General features: G+C 37.7%; 4 protein-coding genes across 5 annotated transcripts; all 4 read left to right on the top strand.

The window, feature by feature from the left end:
- Positions 1-4,135: 4,135 nt before the first annotated feature.
- LOC137715956 (uncharacterized) lies at positions 4,136-7,320 on the top strand. The gene is made up of 7 exons (XM_068455323.2): positions 4,136-4,848; positions 4,969-5,139; positions 5,284-5,409; positions 5,731-5,877; positions 6,320-6,484; positions 6,765-6,944; positions 7,032-7,320. The coding sequence occupies exons 1-7, from the start codon at positions 4,546-4,548 to the stop codon at positions 7,095-7,097; spliced, it is 1,158 nt and encodes a 385-aa protein (XP_068311424.2). The 5' UTR covers positions 4,136-4,545; the 3' UTR covers positions 7,098-7,320.
- Positions 7,321-10,210: 2,890 nt separating this feature from the next.
- Positions 10,211-13,995, top strand: LOC137715375 (KH domain-containing protein At3g08620). 2 transcript variants are annotated; one of them, XM_068454680.2, is made up of 7 exons: positions 10,211-10,681; positions 11,330-11,478; positions 12,405-12,521; positions 12,804-12,920; positions 13,069-13,212; positions 13,492-13,630; positions 13,705-13,995. In XM_068454680.2, exons 1-7 carry the CDS (start codon positions 10,513-10,515, stop codon positions 13,719-13,721), a joined length of 852 nt encoding a protein of 283 aa, XP_068310781.1. In that variant the 5' UTR covers positions 10,211-10,512; the 3' UTR covers positions 13,722-13,995. The 2 variants fall into 2 exon arrangements, with proteins under 2 accessions (XP_068310781.1, XP_088547729.1); XM_088691603.1 differs by having other exon boundaries at positions 13,492-13,995.
- A 621-nt stretch (positions 13,996-14,616) lies between these two features.
- On the top strand, positions 14,617-16,000 carry LOC137716568 (cytochrome b-c1 complex subunit 8). The gene is made up of 2 exons (XM_068456021.2): positions 14,617-14,868; positions 15,702-16,000. The coding sequence occupies exons 1-2, from the start codon at positions 14,699-14,701 to the stop codon at positions 15,748-15,750; spliced, it is 219 nt and encodes a 72-aa protein (XP_068312122.2). The 5' UTR covers positions 14,617-14,698; the 3' UTR covers positions 15,751-16,000.
- Positions 16,001-18,022: 2,022 nt separating this feature from the next.
- On the top strand, positions 18,023-20,942 carry LOC137716620 (uncharacterized). Its single transcript, XM_068456064.2, has 7 exons — positions 18,023-18,276; positions 18,371-18,436; positions 18,856-18,954; positions 19,113-19,180; positions 19,270-19,429; positions 19,578-19,784; positions 19,974-20,942. Exons 1-7 carry the CDS (start codon positions 18,202-18,204, stop codon positions 20,655-20,657), a joined length of 1,359 nt encoding a protein of 452 aa, XP_068312165.2. The 5' UTR covers positions 18,023-18,201; the 3' UTR covers positions 20,658-20,942.
- Positions 20,943-21,512: the final 570 nt, after the last annotated feature.

Genomic DNA, 21,512 nt, shown 5'->3' with positions numbered 1-21,512 from the left:
ATTAAATTTGAAGTTTTTAAGCTTACTTGAGCTTGGCTTGGATAAGGAGCTAGCCAAGTCTATCTTGAGCTCTAAAAATATTTATTAGAATTATGTTTCTCTTATTTTGAAAAAAAAAAAAATCTAGTTTATATTTATTTTTTGCTACAATGTGGCACACATCTCAGTTATAATGGGTCTCTTTGTTCCACATAAACAATTTTGATAAATTTATTGACGAAATTGGATTGTATGGAATAAAGTGAGATATGATGAATTTTAAGAAATTAAATGACCAAATTTGAGTTTAAAAAAAATAAGTGACACTTGAGTTGAGTTTTAAGGATGCTAATGAAATCAAGCCTATATAATTTTTGGTTTATTTGTTGATTTCCCTCTCGAACTTGTAAGGCATTGTCAATTCTCCCCCCCCCCCGGGGGGACTTTAACTTTAGCCGATTACTCCTCTGAATTCTTATAATTAGCCAAATTCCCCACGCCGTTAGATTTCCTAATTTTTCATCCATCTGATATTCCGTTCATCCTAAACAAAAATGTCTTTTTACAGGGAGACTAACTTGCTCAACTCAACTCACCACAACCTCCTCCTTTGAATACCTTACGAGCCCTTTTCATTTTCTATGCTTCTCTCTCTCCAAAGTTCACAACATATTACACACAGAGCAATAAGAAATGTCACTCCTGCAAAATTCCCCACTGAATTTGACAGTTAAATCCCATCTCCAATTCTTTCCACCCCACGTCTCTAAACCTCAATCTCTCTCCCAAAACCACCTCCAAAAATCTACTTCCACCAATTAACACCCAAATCCCAACCTGTCCACCAATCCATGCTTCTTTTCTCTGCAACCACCCCACCAACACCCATCAATTTCCACTTTTACCCACCTTTTTCCCCTATTTCCACAAACTCCCACATCCCTTAAACCCAACGCCACTTCCACTCCCCGACCCCATGACCTCTTCACCACCATTAACACCTTAACACCCTCATCCCTCCAAAACTCTAGAAACCTCCCTCCTCACCCCCCCCCCCCCCGCTACGTCACATCACTCCGGCTTTGATGGTGACCCCAATTCCAATTCCACGATCCCTCGGCATCCACCGTCGCCTCCTAGCTTCCACCTCCCCCGTCGACTTCTTTCAGAGGTTCGAGAACGAGCAGAAGATTGTGCTCCCCAACCCTCACTTCCAAAAACTTTGCGTTCAACAGTTAGACCTCTTTTGCCAGATCGTCGACCCTGATGCTCTCTCTCGGCTTGTTTGGCTTTGGTGAGCGGCCAAATTACTTTTATGCCCGTCGAATTTTGTGGCGTTGACAGAGATGGATGAAATATCTAATAGAAAATTAGAAAATCTAACAGTATGGGGGGTTTCGGCCAATTATAATAGTTTATGGGGGTAATTGATTAAAATTAAAATTCAGAGGAAAATTTGACAGCAACTTACAAGTTTGAGGGGGAAATCGACAAATACCTCATATAATTTTTTTTGTCAATACAGGTTGTTGATTATAATCTTTTCATCTCTGCTATTGATCACTGTTTCTCATGTATTTCAATAAATTATGGGTAGTTGAAATGTTTTATTCAAGCTTACTATTTGTGGAGCATGCAGTCATATTTTATACAGAATAAAGGATGAGAGAACGTATTACTGTTGTAAGCGAATCCAAGTATTTACAAGGAAGTCTCGCTTTAGATAAAAGTTCAGTAAGGTTTTGAGTCCATCGATTTTACATGTACTTGGAGTTCATCTATTGTGTCAGATTTTCTTCTTTTGGGATTCATTTGAACAAGAGTAGTATTTGTTTGTATTTAAGTGTTGCACCAAGTTTATCAATAAATTTTTTGGAGAAGAGACAGGCGAGGATTTCTGTAATGGTCCTCTCTTCTTTAGAGAAGGGGTAAGTGCCCCGCACATAACCCTTGCCCAAGTGCTAATTTTGCATAATCTTTCTCTAATTAAGGAAAAAAATGTTGCACCATACTCATTTTCCATTGAAAAGGAAAATTACTTACCGATTACAATATCGACTGAAATTTATAAAATTTAAAAAAAAAAGATAGACAAATAAAAATTAGTAAAACCAAGAAAATTAATAGCAATATAGCTATTGATCCATGCACTCTAATAGAGATAAGTTCATTTTATCTATGAAACTCATATGTATTTGAGAGTGTGTCACTGTTAACAAGTGTATCAGCATACGTATAAATAACAAATGTCACGTTTAACTCTTGCATGGTGCAATAAGTATATAGTTGTTGAACATTGGTTGGGTCCATTGGGAGACCTTGTCCAGGATTCCCTGAGAGAATATGTCTTTCTGATCCATGTCCTTCTCTCCTCGCAAAAGGACTCTCAGATATGATGATTCCTCTATAGCTAAGGCAAACAAGTAAGCACGATCATGTGTTGTTATGTCTTCATGTGCAAGAGTATACCAGCACAATGTTTCGAAGTTGACACGATCGACAAGTCTTTAATTAATTTTCTTATAATTTGACACCAAAATAATGGAGTTTGCCACCGCCTTCAGAGCCACCCCATGTTTGTTTGTCTGGGAAAAGGGTGGCCACTGGCCACGCCACCCTCCCTTTACCTACCATTTTCATATTTCATTCACACCAGCGCCACCACAATCCAACAACAAGAAAACATGTGCACATTCAAAGTACTTATATATTCCCTTCATTTCTATTAGCAAAGGATAATAAAGAAAATTGAGGTTCCGTTGTAAAATTAATTGGCAATATAAAGAATAATTTAACTCTTACAAACCTTTGTATGGTTCACTTATGTGGGACTTTGTCCTTACATTCTCACACGCCCCCTCACGTGTGACAAATTTTCAAGTCTAATACATGGACACAAATTGGGTGACATGGAGCACGTGTGGCCAATGGCTTCACATGTGGACCAACCTGGCTCTGATATCATGAAGAAAATCGATGTTCCATCATAAAACCAATTAGCAATATAGAGAGTAGTCCAACTCTTTATAAGTCGTTGTATGGTTTGATTTCTCACTACAGTGGAACATTGTCCCTATGCACATCCTCACATATATAAGTCCAATGGCGAGCGAGTTTAGTAGTGCAAATTTTTAACTAAATGAGATATTAAAATGATTGCTTGTATAAGAAGGTTAATCGACCCTGGACCTAACTGGCACACCCTACTCATGAGTAGGTAGCAATAAAATATATAAAATGTGCAATGTACATCAATACACATCAAAATTTATGTCACATTTTCTGTATACGATTCTCTTCAAGTCGAGTGTGTACAGGACTGAAGAATTGTTTTTAATTTCAACTAGTAAATAATTGATAAGAGTATTGTTACACAAGTAGCATGTCAATGTCGTCTTATATATAAAAAGTGGACTTAAAATCAATTAATATGATCAGCGATGCTTCTCTTTTTAATGTTTAAAATTAGTTAAAAATTGAATCAGTTTTCCCATCTAAAAACAGTAAACAAACATGTTATATTCTCATCAGTAAGCATATATTTCGTATGGACACTCTATATTTTGAGTATGTTGTGTTGAACACGCAGATGAAGCATAGAACATGAATTTTAGAGTGTGCTTTGACTTTTAAACACAGTCAAAAAATTGACATGACATGTTTGAGGTCAGTTTATCATTATTTTGAAAATATCAGGGGTCAAACTGAAACTTTAAACAACTATATGGTCAAATTATAATAGTTAAACATTCTTTTAAATATCCAAACCCATCTCCCTATTGTCACTTTATCTATTTGAACTAGTACATTGAAATTTGAGTGTATGATAGGCAACGATATTTTACTATAAGGGTAGGGACTTGTTTTTTAGTTTGATTCCTCATTTTCTCAATACTACTTGCATCGAGAAAATATGAGAATTTTGAGCTAAATTACACAATTAGTCATTATAATTAATCAAATATCGAACTCGTCATTCACATAAAACGAAACTAATCTCTCTTAATACACGTTCAATTAGAGTTGTCATTTGTATTTAGATTTGGGCTTATCTCTACTATCATCATTTCTGTTGAATTAAGAAAAGAAAGAGGTTTTTGTGACTGTGTACAACAGAAAAAGCCCATACCCAAAAACCTGGGCAGATCAAAGCACCAGGCCCAAATCAAAAGAGGTCCATCTTAATTTTAGTAAGAAAAACAGTAACTCTGTTTGAAAGGAAAGTCGGAGGGGCGTTGACGAAGGCGGAGACGGAGGAACACAACGCACACAGGCGGGTGAATTCAGAAGAAAGAGGGCTGATTCGTCCGGCTGAAGGCGGAGGAAGGAGATCTTCTTCTCTGTGACTGTATTAGGGTTTCCAAGTTTAGGGCTTTCGTCATCAGCCCTCTTCAATATCCAATCCGTGCTGTCGCAGGGAGACTCTGTTTTTGGTGACCCAAACGAAGAAGTAAGAGGGGTAAAGCTCGCATTTTGAATGAGCGGCGAGTGTCAGAGGCTCGGAAATTGATTTGGAGATTAGGGTTTTGCAATTCGATTGAGTGCAGGAAAGAGGGGTAGTCAGAAATGGCTTACAGAAGGAGGCAGCAGGTTTTGTCTTCGTCGTCGTCATCGACATCAAGCACGAGCTTTCGATTTGAAGAAGAAGAGGAAGATAAATCTCGGCACCCATTGCCGCCGCCGCAGTCTGACGATTCGCTTGCGGCCAAAGCCATTCGAGCCTCGTCGGCGCATCGCGACTCCTCTCTCTCCTCCGCTTACTCTGCTCGCGGTGCTCAGCCTGCTGTCAACTCCTCCTCCCCAACGTCCTCATTGCCTTCCCGATATTCCAACCCCGCCACCACTGCATCTTCTTCTCCGTCCTCCAAGGTCTTTGGATTCATATGCTTTTATGCTGTTTCATTCGTGAATTGTGTGTTTTGTTGCATCTGATTGCTGTTTTTGTTCTTCCCATTACTTAAATTGTGCTGCTTTCTGTTGGATTTTCAGCCACATGAGTATACTTCATTGAAGAATGTGAATGAATCCAAACATGGGTTTTGGGGTGTTCTTGCCAGAAAAGCCAAAGCCATTCTCGACGATGACGATAATGGAGCTCAAGATTATGATTCACCCCGAACAACAAGGGCGGGCATGCAGTCTACACCGACAAGGGGTAAGGTGAGATATAGATTTTGTCAAGTCTTTATAGTAGCTTGGCATTTTCCAAAGACTTTTAGCTGCTGCTGCATTGTTGAATGATTGTGTATTTGCAGATTTATGGTATCTAATACTCTAATTTGTGTATCTACTAACTATTTGCAGTATCCTGAACCGAACCAATTTGTTGAGAGCAGCGGAAAGACTGAGAATCCCACATTACAGAAGGGATTGGGGGCATTTACATCATCACTTAGTTATATTAGTGGCACCATTGGGAATGCTTTGGAGGTAGGCAATGTGAATTTATGTTCAGTTGACCATTGATTTTAAATGTTTTGCTCATGCTTCCAAAAGTAATTCCAATATTTAGCCTTCTGTTTAACTCTATTCTTGAAACGTAGTACAGTTATCCTGGCGTGTTTATAAAGAATGCTAATAAGAATGAACATTGACTCTGTGTGTGTGTTTCTGTATCCGCACAAATTCATTGCATGTGCATATTTATGCAATTTTATCTTTAGCTGTCTCCTTACTCTGGAGTTGGTCCAATAATTGGTACTTGTGCCTAGTTGATCATATATGCACTGTCTGCCTTTCACCCTTTGACAGGAGGGTCGTACAATTGTTGAGAAGGGGACTGCAGACATCATTCAAGAAACTCGTAAGCATATCAGGAAAAAGCCTAGTGGTTCTGGACAAAAATCAGAACCTCAGACGCAAGCTGACCTCGAACTCCAATTGAAGGCATCTCGCGACGTAAGGTGGCAACTTTTGTGTCACTGGTTGATATAATAGATGTTTTTTTGGTGTAGGTTGAACTTTTCGCATGTGTTATTATAGTGGGATATGAACAATGTTGGAATTGGAATATTTTAATAGGATGTTACTAGTTTTCTTCTATCGTGTATGAAGATTAATGGAATCTGGTGTGCCCCAATAGTTAATGGAATGAAAAGTCTCAAATGACTTCAATGCTTCATCCATAAGCTTGCGATTGGGTTCATGCGTAGCATCTTTTGAACCATAGGCTTAGCGGAGCCCACTCTATCTTATTTATGAAAGCAGGAAACTATAGGGAAAAGAAGGAATTTTAAGATGGCGGAGTTATATATACAGTGCCTTCTATCATAATGTTTGATGTTTGTATGTTACTTGTATTAGTAAATGCATGATTTGCCCTTTTCTTTTTGCACTACAGGTTGCAATGGCAATGGCTGCCAAAGCAAAACTTCTTCTTCGGGAGTTGAAGACTATCAAAGCAGATTTTGCCTTTGCAAAGGAGCGATGTGCGCAGCTGGAGGAAGAAAGTAAAATCCTTCGGGAGAATCGTGAAAGGGGAGACAGCCCTGAAGATGATGATTTGGTATCCATTTTGCTCCCCTTCTTCATTTCTAGTGTTTCTTGGTGTATTCTGTCACATTGCCGTTTTCTTTTATGTTGAGACTCGTGAAAATTATGTATGGTTTACGGTCACCACCTTCCTTCTGTAAGTTATTTTTTATATGATATATTCGAGACCTTTGGGTAGTTTAAGCAGTAAAGTAATCTACTTGTTTACATTGAAATTTTTGTGCATCATATCTCTTTCTACATCCATTTTGGTATTGGGTTGCACTGTGTTTGATACTAATATTTCTGTTCAGATAAGACTGCAATTGGAAACCCTTTTGGCAGAAAAGGCAAGATTGGCACACGAAAATTCAGTTTATGCACGTGAAAACCGCTTCCTAAGGGAGATTGTCGAATATCACCAACTAACTATGCAGGATGTTGTATACTTGGATGAGGGAACTGAAGAAGTCACCGAAGTTTATCCCATCAAGGTACCTTCTAGTTTCCAGTCTTTCCCCAATCCCTGTTGCCTTCGCTGCCTTCTTGACCGACTTTGACATAACTATTCATTGACTCAGGTCATCCCTCCTTATCCTTCACCGCCATCAGAAGTCCGGGGAGCTTCTCAAAGTGCTTCCCAATAATGGCAAATGGTACCGAATGGCCCCGAAGATGTTCTTCTTTGATTGGCAAGGGGATATGTACTTTCAACAAAAACTTGAATTTGTAGCAATATTATTTGTTGTTTGTAATATACTTTTTGCCATTTATAATCGGTCCTCCCAATTGCTTGGCCTATATGTGATGCAGTTCCGTGTAGTGAGTTTTAAGCTATCAAGCTTGTTAATCCACAATGTTAATTTATTAGTGCTTGGGAGTTGAAGTATCTCTTTGCATTTTGATAAATTTGAATGCACTCAAGTCTCACTGTTAGCAATATGTCTCAACGAGAGAAACTTACATGCAAGTGGGATGATAAGGTGGCGGCATTCGAAGCCTATCATAACCGCCATGTGTTTTAATTTCTTTGATGATATTGCGTTTTTGGTTTGTGATACTGCAACTTTGTTGTCCCAAATGCATGCAAGTTCTTTTGAATATCAAATACATAATCTCATGCCCTTCAAAGTGTTACTCGTACCATTGGTTAGTTGTTCATACTTTGTTATTTTTCTTTCATGGTACGCACCACTGAGTGATTAAAAAAAATCAACGGTTCAAGTTTCGCATACAAGAATTTAGTGGATCTTACAACAGTTAGATTGTTGACGTAACATTGTAGCCATATCCCATATTTTGATGTCAAAACCTTATTAATTCAATAAGAACTTTAATGAAATAATTACACCGCTGCTAGAAACATGTGTTTATATATGATATTATATTATTAACACAAAAAGAATCAGTAAATATATATCGGTGCCATGAAAATTGAAATAATAGAAGTCATCTCTATAAAGAGATGGTCATGAGTTTTTGTTTTCTTTATTTCTTTTGAGGAATCAAAGTGATAGTTAGATGGCATGGCAGTTTGTTTATAACAGAGAATAATTGCCTAATATAGTTAACTACTTTCCTCTGTGACAATTAAGCAAACAACCTCAACACAGATGTGATGTCCAGAGCTTGTGGACAGCTCCTGCCTAGCTTTTTTTTTTGTTTTTAAGAATTCATTTCATTCGGCGGCCTACTTATGCATCAAATCATTAGTATATAACCATTTTAGGGATGCTGACCTTATTTGTCGGACTTTCTCGTTCTATTTTTTTAATTGCATTGTGGTTGGAACCGTTTACTTTTTTACTCACACTTCAAATATGAAGTTTGGAAAAAAATAAACAAAATTAGAAATTGGTCAACTGTTTGATTAAGATTGTTGAAATTTCAATGTTTAACTGAATTACATAGTTCGTCTATCTATTGGATATTCGTAAGATGATTAAAGGATTTCAAATTTGGTTGATTTTTGGCATAATTGATCTTTAAAGAGTGACATAAAAAATAGACGCTTTGAATTATTGTGCAATATTGTAAGATGAAAAGAAGAGTCAGAAAAGAAACAAATGCAAAAGTTTGCTATACACTAATTTATATTACAAAAACAGATTAATTAAACTACTTTGTTTTTTATTTGTTTTTTTTTTTCATTTCTCTTGAGACATGGTTGGAAATGAAACATAGTTTGCATAGGATTCCTCCAACGTCTAAGGTGTGTTGGAAAAAAAAGTAGATGGGCACAGCACGTTGCGCCGGAGACAACAATGTAGGGATCAAAACAATCCATGTCACCTTTGGGAACCTCCCTAAATTATTAAACTCTTGCACATCTGGTAAGGATTTAGATCTACTTCGAATCTTTGTGTCTAGAGTTTGTAGACCGAATCTTTGAACTGTTTAAGAGAGAGATAAAGATAATCGAGTCATTCAAGTTCTTTTGAAGTGAATCGGTGTAATAGACTAATGAGGATCGTATAATTAAAATTAAGTGGTCTAAGTCTCTCCATTTGCGAGACCTGAATACAAAAATTCGAAGGGAATCTTAATCCATCTTGCAAAACCCTAGTCACTTGCACTCTTATTTCTTATGCATAAAAATCACATTGTAGTTTTTTTTTTGGGTATCATGTTAGTTATACCAAACACAGCTCATTATATCAATCACAACCATGATACAAAATAGGGTAAAAGTATAATAAACCAAAATACCATTGACATTCATTGAGGCTGGATTTCATTTTCTAGCATTTATGTATACCTTTTTATTTGTAAATAAAACGTGTTGAGTTTAACTATCATGAATAATGAATTTGATACCAAATTAAAAAACAGTGAAACTTAACAAAAGTATAATTATGCCTAAGATTATATACGCCAGCAGTACACGTACGATTGTATTTAGCATTCATCGATATGTAGTTACGTAAATACATAAAGAAGTTTCTCGTTGGGTAGAGCCTTGGTCAAACTAGTTGCCATCAGAATCATATACTATGACCTCAAGTTTCCAAAATACCAAGTTGTGGTTCAAAGAGGAACCCTCTTCAACTAACCAAACTATTTATACTCCAAGAACAAGATGACAACTTAACCCTCCCCACCCTTTGATTAAGACCATTATCGCAACGTCTTAATAAATTCATAATTTCATTGGGGTTCTAATTTGTTGCTTAACCTAATTCAAAGACAAATCATGCTTTAATAATTGTTTTTCACATGTGAGCCGTCATCAGATATCGAGAAATTTTCAAATGAGCAATTTCAACGAAAATTTTCAATTTTAAATGAGAATTTGCACATAGCTTCTGATCTTTTGACAAATATAATAGAAATACGTAACCTGCATCTACAAGTATCACTTTAATTCATAATCATAACCAATTCTTACATATATTAATTCAACGGTTGCCAGTTAATCACGGAGTCGTAAACAATTAATCTTCAACTCTTATTTATTTATATTTTAAATTGTATAGTGTAGGAGGTGTAGACATGGAGACCGTGGATTCGTAGACTAACGATGCGAATATTCAAGGGAGTGAAAGGGGGCCGCCAGCCCCACCCTGAAAAAGGAGCGTGGTTTTCATTTGCACAGCTCACATGCGGGATCCGGGCCCACCCCGCGGCCCCTGGTCCCACACCCGGTGACCTTTCCCCAGCACCCGATTGGATCCATGCTCTCACGCGCTGTGAGAGCGAGTGGGTTCGCTCCTCTCCTCCTCCTGTCAGTCTCGGCGTGAGGTGTCAGTCTTAAAATCTTACAGCAACGACAGAGAAGGAAGGAGCTAGAGAGAGAGAGAGAGGGAGGAGAGAGAGAGAGTGTGAAAATCTGAACGATAAGGAATCCGCATCGCCTCTCTCTCCTCTCTCTTTCTCTCTCTAGCTACAGCAAGTAAGCAAAAGACGCCATTAAAACCTTCTCAATTATAAACCCCACCACTCTGCCTACCATTACTTTTACTTCTACCCAGCAAACCCAGAAGACCCATCACAGTACAAGTCTCTCACCATTTCACTCAATTCTGTACCCCTTCTGAGCTCTTATCCTCCATTGGGATTTCAATGTCGGGTTCATACGCTCAGAATTTCTCACCGGCGAGAGCGCTCTCGCCGCACCTGAGAACGCCGCCGGATATGGAGAGCCAGTACTTGACGGAGCTGCTGGCGGAGCACCAAAAGCTTGGGCCTTTCGCGCAGGTCGTCCCCATATGCGGCCGCCTCTTGAATCAAGGTTTCTACCCTTTCAACCGTATTTTTACTATCGGATTAAGTTCTTATTTTATGTGTTGTGATTTGGATTTGGAATTGTTTTGGATGTTTGTTGAGCTTTTTTCTGTGAACCCAATTGAGATTGTGCAATGAAAAAGCTCTGTATGCTTGTTCTTTCTGTATGTGTGTATTGGGCAATTGCTTTTTCTGGATGTTGTTTGTGCCGAAAACCGGAATCTTTCAGCTTTTTCCCGTGAACCCAATTGAGATTATGCCATGAAAAAGATCTACCTGCTGTTCATTTCTGTGTTTCAGAATTGGGTAATTGATGAACTATGAAATGCTTGAGGAAAAAGATCAGAACTTGTTGATAGGGAGATTAGAATGTTGAATTTTCTGCCTCTAGGAACGGCTTGAAGATTAAATTCTTTGGGGTAAAATGGAACTTCATTTTCCCCCACAATATTGGAGTTGACTTGTATGTTTGTTCATGTTATGTGTTCTTTCATTTCATGGAATTACTAATCACTCCAACTCATGAGTTTTCTATTCGTAAGGTTGACGAGTTGAACTGTGTCAGGAAACTGATTCCATGCCTATATTTTTGTTTTCATTGTGTTAAATGTTGTGGAAGGAATTTACTAACTTTGGTACTCTTCTGTGTTGATAGAGATAATTCGCGTCTCAGGAATGATGCCCAACCAAGGGTTTAGTGACTTTGACAGACTGCAACGTGGAAGCCCTAGCCCTATTGGTTCAGACATAATACCAAATTATAGAGGGTCAGGCCTCGGTGGCTGGAACGGACGGCCTCATGATGTAAGTGTCGGTAATTATGTACTCCCTAATGCAACACCCTTACGGTGCACATCTGCATTTCCATTTTATTTTATATATATCACAGTAGTTTATTGATTATTTTTCTTTCTGTCCCCTGCCTGATTTAATTAAAATGCATATCCCTAAATGAGTTTCCTGCTAGATTTGTATGCTTGTCTGGGCATACCTCTGTAACTCGTATGAATGCAAGTCTGAAAAACTAGTTATATTACTCGTAAATAGTAGTGTGGCATTCAGCAAGAAGAAAGCATAATCAGGTCCTGAGAGATAGCCAATAGTATTCCACTTGGAAGATTTGGATCTGGCCTGAAGTGGGATTAGAATGTGCAATGCAGTATGGGGAGTTTGGAAGTTAATTATGGTGGTCTTCTATCCACAGGTTGAAACACAGTGTTGCTTACTTTTTTGTGGACTTGAAGACTGCTAAAACACTCTTATGTATCAGCCTACGGCATTGTTTCTTCCTGGGTCAGTTATCCACTGACTTTTTCCAAATTCATCTATTTCCCATAGGCGGCTTTCTCAATTCTGAATTCATTTTGATCCAGGATATAGTCAAAGTGTGGTTAAGGCAGGGTGCCCGTAAATGCACTGGCTTCATATAAATCCATTATTATATGGTAAATAGTGGAAGTTTCAGCTTTACAATACGGTTAAAGTTTAATTGATTTTATTTATTCCCATGCCATTTTATGTTGCTTGACAAGCTTGGATTCCCGCTACGTTAATTGTATGTATATTAAGCTTTTGTCACATTTATTTTATATGGAATGCACTACAGGTTCCCATCTTCCTTGTTTTTCTCAGTTTTATCTTTTTATCAGTACTGCAATGCTATATCTGTTCATCTTTTTTGCATCTTGGTATAGTTTCAATAGTCTGGATTTGCTTGCATAATGTAACAGAGAATGGCCGGTCCACAAGGGATGAATATGGAGTGGCAAGTTGCACCATCAAGCCCAAGTTCCTACATTGTGAAGAGGATATTGCGCTTGGATATTCCAGTAGATAGCTTTCCAAATGTAAGCCACCCATATAACTTGACAGTGCGTTAAGGGACATTGCTATCTTAAATTCGGAGTTGTTGGTTTAATGGTTAACAAAAACATATTATTGGGAGGTGTTTGCATGCGCAAGCACGCATAGAGTTATTATTCGATAAGGTTCTTTAAATAAGTGCATGTTTCTCAGGATTCTCAGCTGCACATATGATTTATGATTGACTGAGAAACAAGTCCGTATTTAAGGACCTTATTGATTTCACCCCTTCTCTTGTTTTCGGTACTGAAACTTCTATTTTGTAGTTCAATTTTGTGGGCCGGCTTCTGGGTCCTAGAGGCAATTCACTAAAGCGAGTGGAAGCTTCTACAGGCTGTCGTGTGTACATAAGAGGAAAATGTTCAATAAGAGATATTGACAAGGTATAATTATTCCCAGTTTTGTTATTTATTAAGAAAAGAAATTTTCATTATTTTAAATCAAGTTCTTTTTTTTTCTTGAGTTTTCATTTTATGCTATCTATTTTGTTGACGTATTTTGACATGTATTTCTTGCCTTCTTATTCTCAAGGAGGAATCTTTGAGGGGAAGGCCAGGTTATGAACATCTGAATGATCCACTGCACATTATAATTGAGGCTGAATTGCCTGCTAATATTGTTGATATGCGGTTGAGACAGGCAAAACAAATCATAGAAGAACTTCTCAAACCTATGGTATCGTTTCTAACTCGTCCCTTTGGCTTTCCAATACAAATACTTTATTTTGCCTTTACGCTATAAAATGTCGTTTTTCTTTCTCAAATACATATTACAATGAATGATGAAACTGATTTCTCCTTCCCTCAATATACAAGATGCCCTTCATTCATATAAAAGTACCGCTTGGTCTTTAATCACGTTTTTCACTCAAATTGTGAGCTATAACTCTCGGTTTTTGAATCACATTTTTTCTTCACAAAAATCATGGATACTGGATTATGATTTTCATTTCAGGATGAGTCACAAGACCACTACAAGAGGGAACAGTTGAGAGAACTAGCTATGCTAAAATCCAATTTACGAGAAGAGAGCCCTCAACCATATGGTAGTGTCTCTCCTTTTACTTCAAGCGGGATGAAGCGTGCCAAAACTGGTCTGTAAGGGTTCGCTTAACTCCTCTTCTATTGGTTCGTCCTCCCTTACGACTCTTGAGCTTACTTGCCACAGGATGCTTGTCTGTGTAATTCAATTCTGTATGCAAACTGTAAGGGACGATGCGTTGTGGACCTGTTCGGTGAGGATCAATGCAGGGGTGTTCTTCCATGACATTAGGATATACGGATGAGCGGAGATATTCTTTTGTTATAGCTTTCGTGTTTGTAGTCGATTGTGATTGTAGAAGTAGAAAAATTATGTCATATAAGTTATTCCTTATTATGCTGAACATGTACCCGTTATTAACTCGACGCTGTCTAAACTCCAAAGAGGAATATGCATTGATTGTTTTATATGTTCTTACATTTTTGGGTGAATTCAGTTCTCTAAATTAGTGTTTTTGCAAAGTAAGATGACGAACATACACTTCGATCAACATTATCTCCACCTGCAGTGATACGACCATACAACAATAGAGGATGGGAAAATCGAACTCAAGATCTCACGTGCATGCGAGAATACTCTAACCAATTTGCAGGGGGAAATTGAACTTGAGACCCTTGCGAATTTGAGTTTGGAAATGACTGAATTTGCCAAACTTTGTACAAGTAACTTGTAACTCAAGCACTTCATATCATTCCCTTCGTGTTCATAACTCGAATAACGCCACTAGCATTACAGTTTAGCGATATGTTTCACAACTTTTAAGTGGGAGACCTCAGGCTCGATTGCCTTATTGCCCTAAATGGCGACTTCAATACTAACTTACGTCTGACTCATTGTGAGACTTCGCTCAAATTCCTAGTTTCCCACCCCCAAAGGGTTGTGTGAGAGGTGAGGTCCGGAGACCGGGCCTCGCCCATGGGCTTGTTTAAGTGAATGGGCTTTACAACGTTTTTAATGGGCCTAAAAATGATATAATCTCCAACTTGGTTGTATGGGCCTAGCGATGGGCTTTGATTATATAATAAGAACCAGAGTTGCGTAAGGCAAAGCGGTTTCATTTGACATCAGAGAGGACGGAGAAGAAGGGAAGTTGAGAAGTTTCTGGAGAGGACTGAGAAAAATGGGGAAGCTGCCGGTGAAGATGAAGGCGGTGGTGTACGCCCTGTCGCCGTTCCAGCAGAAGGTGATGCCGGGACTCTGGAAAGATCTGCCCAACAAGATCCACCACAAGGTCTCCGAGAACTGGATTAGCGCCACCCTCCTCCTCGGCCCTCTCGTCGGCGTCTACACGTACGCTCTTCTCCTTCTCCTCCTCCGAATCTTCGTCGTCTTATTATTTTTTATCTATTTATCTGTATATATATACACACACATAGGAAAATTGATATATTGAATACAATGTCCTCGCAAAACTTCACCAATCACCAATTCACCGTACTTTTCTATGATATTCGGCACAAGGATTTTAATTTCGTAACGATAATTAAATCTTATTTATATTTTGATTATTTGTTTGGATTGGAGCTGATGATGTTGGATGAAAATAGGAAGAAAAAAAAAATGTGGCATCTTTTGATATTTTATAGTCGCATGCAGACTGTAATTTTTACTGGATTTTGTGAAAAAAATTAAAAGTAATAATCTTTTTGGTTTTTTTGGATTAGTTGATTGTTTTAGCTCCTGTCATTGGATTTGAGCCTGCTTGGTGAAAAGGGGCAACCCTGAGATACGGATTTTCGGGTCTTTGTTTACATATATACACGAAAGAAGGTCAATTTGTTTATCTTATGTCGAGACAAAGGTATTAATTAATGTAGCGAGTTGTGTAGCTTGAAACCATCATCAGTGATCAATCGCGGTTATGAAGTATTGCTAAGACTGTTAATGCCGGCTTAATCGCCATTTAAGGCTTAAAGTATATAGGATTCTTGTTTTGATAGGCATCTTGTTCGTCAATTGTACATTTTAACTTTGCTATGTTTGGGCAAGTCTGTATATACCATCCGCTTTCTTTTCATAATCGATGTTTTTACTTCGTCATCACTCGATGTCAGCCCAATCAGTAAAATTGTTTCAGGTCAGCAACATTTTTCATTTGTATGCTCAATCTTGAATTGTTGCAGGTATGTTAATGCCTACCAGGAAAAGGAGAAGATGGAGCACAGGTACTGAGATCATGCTTTCGGACGATTTCTGGTGATTTGCCAGAAAGATTGTAGCTTTTCTCGTTTCTACTGCCAATAAGTTGAGATTTTAGGTTTTTAGCTTCTGTTTAAGTTGATTAAACTTGTACTTCAATGTTGAGCTTAGCTACTGCGAATTCCAGTCCTTGTCTCGACGAGTACTCGTTAAATTGACAATTTTTGGGTGTTGCTGGATATGAAATTGGTTTGGTGCCAAATAGAATAATGCTTTCAAATTTCATATGGCTTATGTGTGGCCTAAAGGCTAGTTTGGAAACACATTTAAAATGACTGAAAACTTTTCTAGCATTATGTTTGGGTTCCAAAAGCATTGATGTGCCTCCTACGAGAAGCATATAACGAAACCCCTCCTACAAGAAGTACATAACGAAGTGCCTCTTACCAATGGCGGAGCTAGAAACTTTTCATCAGGTAGGCTAGCTTAAAGATTTAAATCTTTATAAACAAAGAAACTTGATATTGTATTTTTTTACAATATCAGCTAGCTTAAGAAAATTTTCACAAGGTGAGCTAAGAACTTTCGCTATTCAAACAAATTCAAACTTCTACATATACAAGAAGTGATGAGAAAAAAGATGTGAGAAAAATAGATGATTTGTAAATTGTATTATATAATTAAACCGAGAGAATTAGAATCGGTGACTAAATATATGGTGGATTACAAAAATCAATAAAAATTACATATAAAATTTTATTTTCTACTAAAAGCTACCTAGGTTACAGTCCAAGGAAACCCTTTTGTGGCTCCATTGGTGCCTCTTTTGCAGGAAAAACACTTCAAGTGTTTTTTCAGGATTTACTTGCATTTGCATTTTAACCTAAGGATTGGTCTTAAAACATTTTCATCAAAAACATTTTTAGGTATTTCAAAAGCTTCATTAACCTAATAAGAGTTTAGCTGGCATCATTGTTTGTTCTCTCTCAACCGTAAATTTGCTATTGATTTCTTTGGTACATAATTTTAAATTGATATCAGGTTAAGACGGTTAACTTTAGACCAATTTATTGATGTGATTTGGGATATTCTGTTCCTCGCAAGAGGTTATTTCCCTCATACGTCAAAATTTTGTAAAATGTCTTGGCTACTATGGCAAGAAGAATGTTAGTGGATGTAACTAGCGGTTTCTTTGTGCAATTGATGCGTTGAGTTTGATATGCATCACAATTAGTCTACGTATTTTTTTTGCTCTTTTAATCAATACTAACATATGGGCACAGATAAAGTGTGTGAGAAATTTTTTTTGTTTTTTTTGTTTTTTGAAATAGAAGGAGAGAAGAAAAGAGTGATAGAGAATGTGAGAGAAAGAAGTTTTTATTTATTTATTCATTAATTAGAGATATGTTAGGATTATATGTATGTAATGCTTTGAAAAAAAATAGTAAAATTTGGTTATGTGAAATTACATTTCTGATTCATATTTCTTATTCATGTTCTGTTTTGATTACAGGGTTGAACTGGTAATTTTATAAGATTTTGGTTGACAATGATCAATGAATGTTTTATTAATTAATATAAATTAAAAAAGTTATTAGCTTTGTAATGTTTGGTCTATTGTTTATCGACTCTTCTTTCTAATGTGTAAAGTAGGAAATCAATACACAGGAAAGAAGTTGTATACAGGTTTGGTAAAACATTCACCCTCGGTTGATTTTTATGCAGAAAGGACAAAACGGAATTGGATTTCCACTCATGACTATTCTTGACCTTTGACATGTTGTAAGTTGATGCACGGCCACAATCAAGACGAACGCGTGCACAAATCCTAGTACTGCTCAAACCCTCTTCCTACCTTCCTCATCCATTCAGTGACCAGTGAGCTTTCAGTATGCGTAGAAACGATCAATGTACTGAAAATACGTTCATGTACATCAAATATTTTAATATAAAAAAAGTTTTAACGAAAAGTCTGCAGTACTGTTCATTTTAATAAAAAATCATATTTTTACATTAAAAAATCAATCCTGGTACTATTCATTTTACCTTTTATTTTTTCTTTATTATTAAAACTCAAAACTTTCAAATTATTTTTATTAATTTTCCTTAATATAAATGGTTGTATATTTAAAAAATATTTCAACTATTTATATTATGATATTTAATGTATTGGATTGTGTTCTAAACTAAACTTAATGAACCGAAACGACGTCGTATAGGCAGTAGGGCAGTCAAGTTTTACCTTTTAGGCAAGTAAAATTTATTTATTTAACTTTGGGTTGGAAAGCCAAGTAAATTTGAAATTCAAAAAGGCGCACTTTCTTTACCTCGTTCAATGCGCCACTCTCTCCACTCCCTCCACTCTCCTCACTCTCTTTACCCGCAGCCCCAATAACTCAACTCTCGTTTTCTCAATCGCCACTCTTCTCCCATCGATCTCACCTCCGCTTCCCGCCGTTGTATCGAATCCGTTTCCGACCGAAAATGGTAGCCATCGCCGCCACCACTTACGAAGAAGCTCGCAACCAGCGTCTCGAAGAAAACAAAAGGAAATTTCAGGTCTGCGTCTAAAAATCCCACTCATTTCTTCTTCCTCCTCCTGCGAAAAAGTTTCGATCTTTTAACTGTAGTTTCTTCTGTTTGGCTGACGAAGGATTTGGGAATCTCAAGCATTTCAAAGACATTGACCCACTTGACTGCTTCTCCGAACAAGACCCAGGTTAGAAAAAGAACCAGGCTTTGTTTCCAACTTCTAATTTGTCCCTTCATTTCTATTACATTTACATGTACTTGTTATTCTATATGGATATCTCGTTTTAGCCCTTGTTCTACGCTCATTCGGACCCCGAAAAATGAACAAATTCCTTTTCTTTTCTTAGGAACACGTACAAAATTTTCATTGTTGCAACAGCTGAAAGTTTCCGAAGCTAATACAGATTGTTAAATGCTCTCAATTATCTCCATCGCCGCGTCATCTAGCTTAATTATTTTGTTAATTCAGTCTGTTGGAATGGATAGCCGCTTTTAATTTCGTCATTTCCTTGTATAAGTACGGATTTTACCACTTTGAGTAACACTGAATTAGCACTGAATCCGTTCACTTATATTATAATTAACATGAATATCTCTGTGGTGCAGCATCGCGTCTCGAAACCCAAAGCAAGGAATGCTTGTTTGGATATAGAGCCGAGAAGGTCTTCCCGTCAACGCAATACAGTTCAAACGTATTGTGACGAAGTAAGTGATCCATGTCTCTAATCACAACTGTTCCTTGTGTGAGAACCAAGTTTTGAGCAATCAATCTTTCCATAAATTTACGGAAAACAATGCAGTTGATAGTTATCTTAATAGTTTATACTAACAGAAAAAGAATGGACTTTGGTTCCCCATTTCAGGTTGACATAGACCTTTCGCCTTTGAGAAAGAGGTCGAGGTCGAGGTCGAGTTCATCTTTTTGTGGAAGGTTGAATAGATTTGTTTGGTTGTTTTATTGATGTTTCCATACTGCATTGGTAATGTAGAGTTTTAGTAGTATTTGTGTGAATTTTTCAGCTACCTTGCGAGGCCAATGGAAGAAGTCAGACTTTGTTCTTATGAAGAAAGGCAAGCTGCTCTTAAAGCTGCAGAGAAGCTTCTGGAGAATCTACAAACTGATAATCCATCTTTCGTCAAAACGATGGTTCGATCGCATGTTTATAGCTGTTTTTGGTTGGTAAGTTGCAACCAAATTTGCATTTTAGGCCTATGGCCATCACTAGTTTTCAGTTTTTCATATAATCTGACCAGTATCAATTCAAGTTGTGGGAGACCTAGTATTATTTGCTAATCTATTTGCTTGAGAATTTTGTTTCGATTTCAAGGGTCTTCCCACAAGATTTTGTGATGAACATCTCTCAAAAAGGGGCTCAGATATGGTGCTGGAGGATGAACATGGCAAAGAGTACGATGCTGTCTACATTGGCTCGAGAACTGGGCTTAGTGGGGGCTGGAGAGCGTTTGCACTGGAACACAAGTTGGATGATGGTGATGCGCTTGTGTTTGAACTGACCGAACCCACAAGATTTAAGGTAAGCATTTAGTCTCAATCTAGCAATGATACGTTTGAGCAAATTGTAATTAGAGTATCGTTTATTTAGTCTTTCAATTGATGTCTTTCAAAGTCATGAATATATCATTATTAGCTTAGGCTTGACTTGATAAATTTCGAACTTCTTTCAAACGCCAAATCTTGAACTACCAGTTGTTATGGACTGCAGATCTACATTGTCAAAGTATCATCAATGTCTAGTATAAAAAGCATTGTGGACAAAGAAGATATTCCCAGTGCTAAAAATACATCGAAGACAGCTGTGAAGCCTAACTCAAAATCAACTCAAAAACGAAGAACTAAGAGAGGTTCTGTGTCTGAGATTGATGACTCACAACCTTCCACGGGCTCAGAATCAGATCAGAGGCGAAGGTCAAAGAGAGGTATTGTACCTCCAACGGATGATGCAAAAGTTCCCACAGACTTGGAATCAAATCAGATAAGAAGGTCAAAGAGAGGGGCTGCGCCTGTAGCAGATGACTCAAAAACCAACTTCAACTCTGAATCAAATCAGCTACGAAGGTCAAGGAGAGGTACTGTGCCTGCAATGGATGACACAAAAGCTTCGCCAGACTTGGGATCAGATCAGAAACGAAGGTCCAAGAGAGGTACTGTGCCTGCAATGGATGACACAAAAGCTTCGCCAGACTTGGGATCAGATCAGAAACGAGGGTCCAAGAGAGGTGTCGTGCCTGAAATGGATGGCCTAGAAACCTCTCCCAAGCTTTCCACAGAGAGCCCCAAAGGTTGTGAAACCAAGCAGGAAGTCTCTGCAATGAAGGTGGATGAAGTTGCTCCTAAACAAGTGAGAAAGAAAGTAGTGAAGCAAAGGCTTTTCCGAAAGAGAGCGTAGCTGGAGAGAGTGACGAAGAAAGCTTAACAACTTGTCGGCATCGTAGATTTTAGCTGCGGTTTTCGAGATACGTCTCGTAGGTGAAGGTTATTTGGACAAGGCACTTGAATTGCGGTTCTCAGTGAAACCATCCCAATCTCTTGGATTTTGACTCAACATTTTGAACTCGCCTTGACAAAATTAAAATGGCATAATTTTATGTGTCTTGTATAATTTGGAGACAAATCTTTTATCTTGTCGATTACAACTGGATCAATATTCTTCGTTTTGACACTCATCGCCAAATCGAATGCATCCTTATGAGCTTGCAAACAGATTGCTCGTTTTGAAATGTAACCTAAATTATTATAGTAAAAACCGGAGAAACTACTAAACGTGGACGTACCCCAGCTTGCGTGTATGGAAGGTTCGTACAGTCCTATGCACTCACTCAGTACTGTCTGTAACGAAAGAGAGAAATTTTGGATGTTTTACTGAAGATGGTAACAATGACGTAACAGCCATCTTTGTTGCAAAACAAAGTTTTCACTTTTGCTTGTAAAAGAGTTTTACATGGAATTCCATAACGGTGTCGGTGCATATCCATATTATGTACTTGGGGTCACTCTTCCTGATGATGTTTACCCTTCATTGTCTCAACATCTTAGTATTCTACAGAGTTCTCGGTCCGGGAAGGTAACACTGTCTCCTTTGAGGCACTTTTTTATGCCATTATAAGGGATTGACATTTGTTTCTTTGAAAATTAGCCCTGTTTACAACAAACTGTGCATTGCAGATGTGAAGGAAGTAATCTCTGTTCTTTTAAGTAGAAAATTCAAGCTGCAAACAACAAGATCTTGGGAATTTATGGGATT

The sequence above is a fragment of the Pyrus communis genome, chromosome 3 (assembly GCF_041283825.1).
Source record: "Pyrus communis isolate YQ-2024b chromosome 3, ASM4128382v1, whole genome shotgun sequence".
Classification (NCBI taxonomy): Eukaryota; Viridiplantae; Streptophyta; class Magnoliopsida; order Rosales; family Rosaceae; genus Pyrus; species Pyrus communis.
The sequence above is the reverse complement of the archived record's forward strand: the minus strand, read 5'-3'. Positions and strand labels throughout refer to the sequence as shown.

What these genes read in the sequence shown, in the direction of transcription:
- LOC137715375 (XM_068454680.2), top strand. Translation starts at nt 10,513, where the DNA reads ATGTCGGGTTCATACGCTCAGAATTTCTCACCGGCGAGAGCGCTCTCG. An exon ending in CGGCCGCCTCTTGAATCAAG is followed by an intron (nt 10,682 to 11,329) that starts GTTTCTACCCTT and finishes CTGTGTTGATAG; the next exon opens with AGATAATTCGCGTCTCAGGA. An exon ending in CAGTAGATAGCTTTCCAAAT is followed by an intron (nt 12,522 to 12,803) that starts GTAAGCCACCCA and finishes TCTATTTTGTAG; the next exon opens with TTCAATTTTGTGGGCCGGCT.
- LOC137715956 (XM_068455323.2), top strand. Translation starts at nt 4,546, where the DNA reads ATGGCTTACAGAAGGAGGCAGCAGGTTTTGTCTTCGTCGTCGTCATCG. An exon ending in CCATTGGGAATGCTTTGGAG is followed by an intron (nt 5,410 to 5,730) that starts GTAGGCAATGTG and finishes ACCCTTTGACAG; the next exon opens with GAGGGTCGTACAATTGTTGA. An exon ending in GCCCTGAAGATGATGATTTG is followed by an intron (nt 6,485 to 6,764) that starts GTATCCATTTTG and finishes ATTTCTGTTCAG; the next exon opens with ATAAGACTGCAATTGGAAAC.
- LOC137716620 (XM_068456064.2), top strand. Translation starts at nt 18,202, where the DNA reads ATGGTAGCCATCGCCGCCACCACTTACGAAGAAGCTCGCAACCAGCGT. An exon ending in CTTCTCCGAACAAGACCCAG is followed by an intron (nt 18,437 to 18,855) that starts GTTAGAAAAAGA and finishes TCTGTGGTGCAG; the next exon opens with CATCGCGTCTCGAAACCCAA. An exon ending in TTTATAGCTGTTTTTGGTTG is followed by an intron (nt 19,430 to 19,577) that starts GTAAGTTGCAAC and finishes TTCGATTTCAAG; the next exon opens with GGTCTTCCCACAAGATTTTG.
- LOC137716568 (XM_068456021.2), top strand. Translation starts at nt 14,699, where the DNA reads ATGGGGAAGCTGCCGGTGAAGATGAAGGCGGTGGTGTACGCCCTGTCG. An exon ending in CCTCTCGTCGGCGTCTACAC is followed by an intron (nt 14,869 to 15,701) that starts GTACGCTCTTCT and finishes GAATTGTTGCAG; the next exon opens with GTATGTTAATGCCTACCAGG.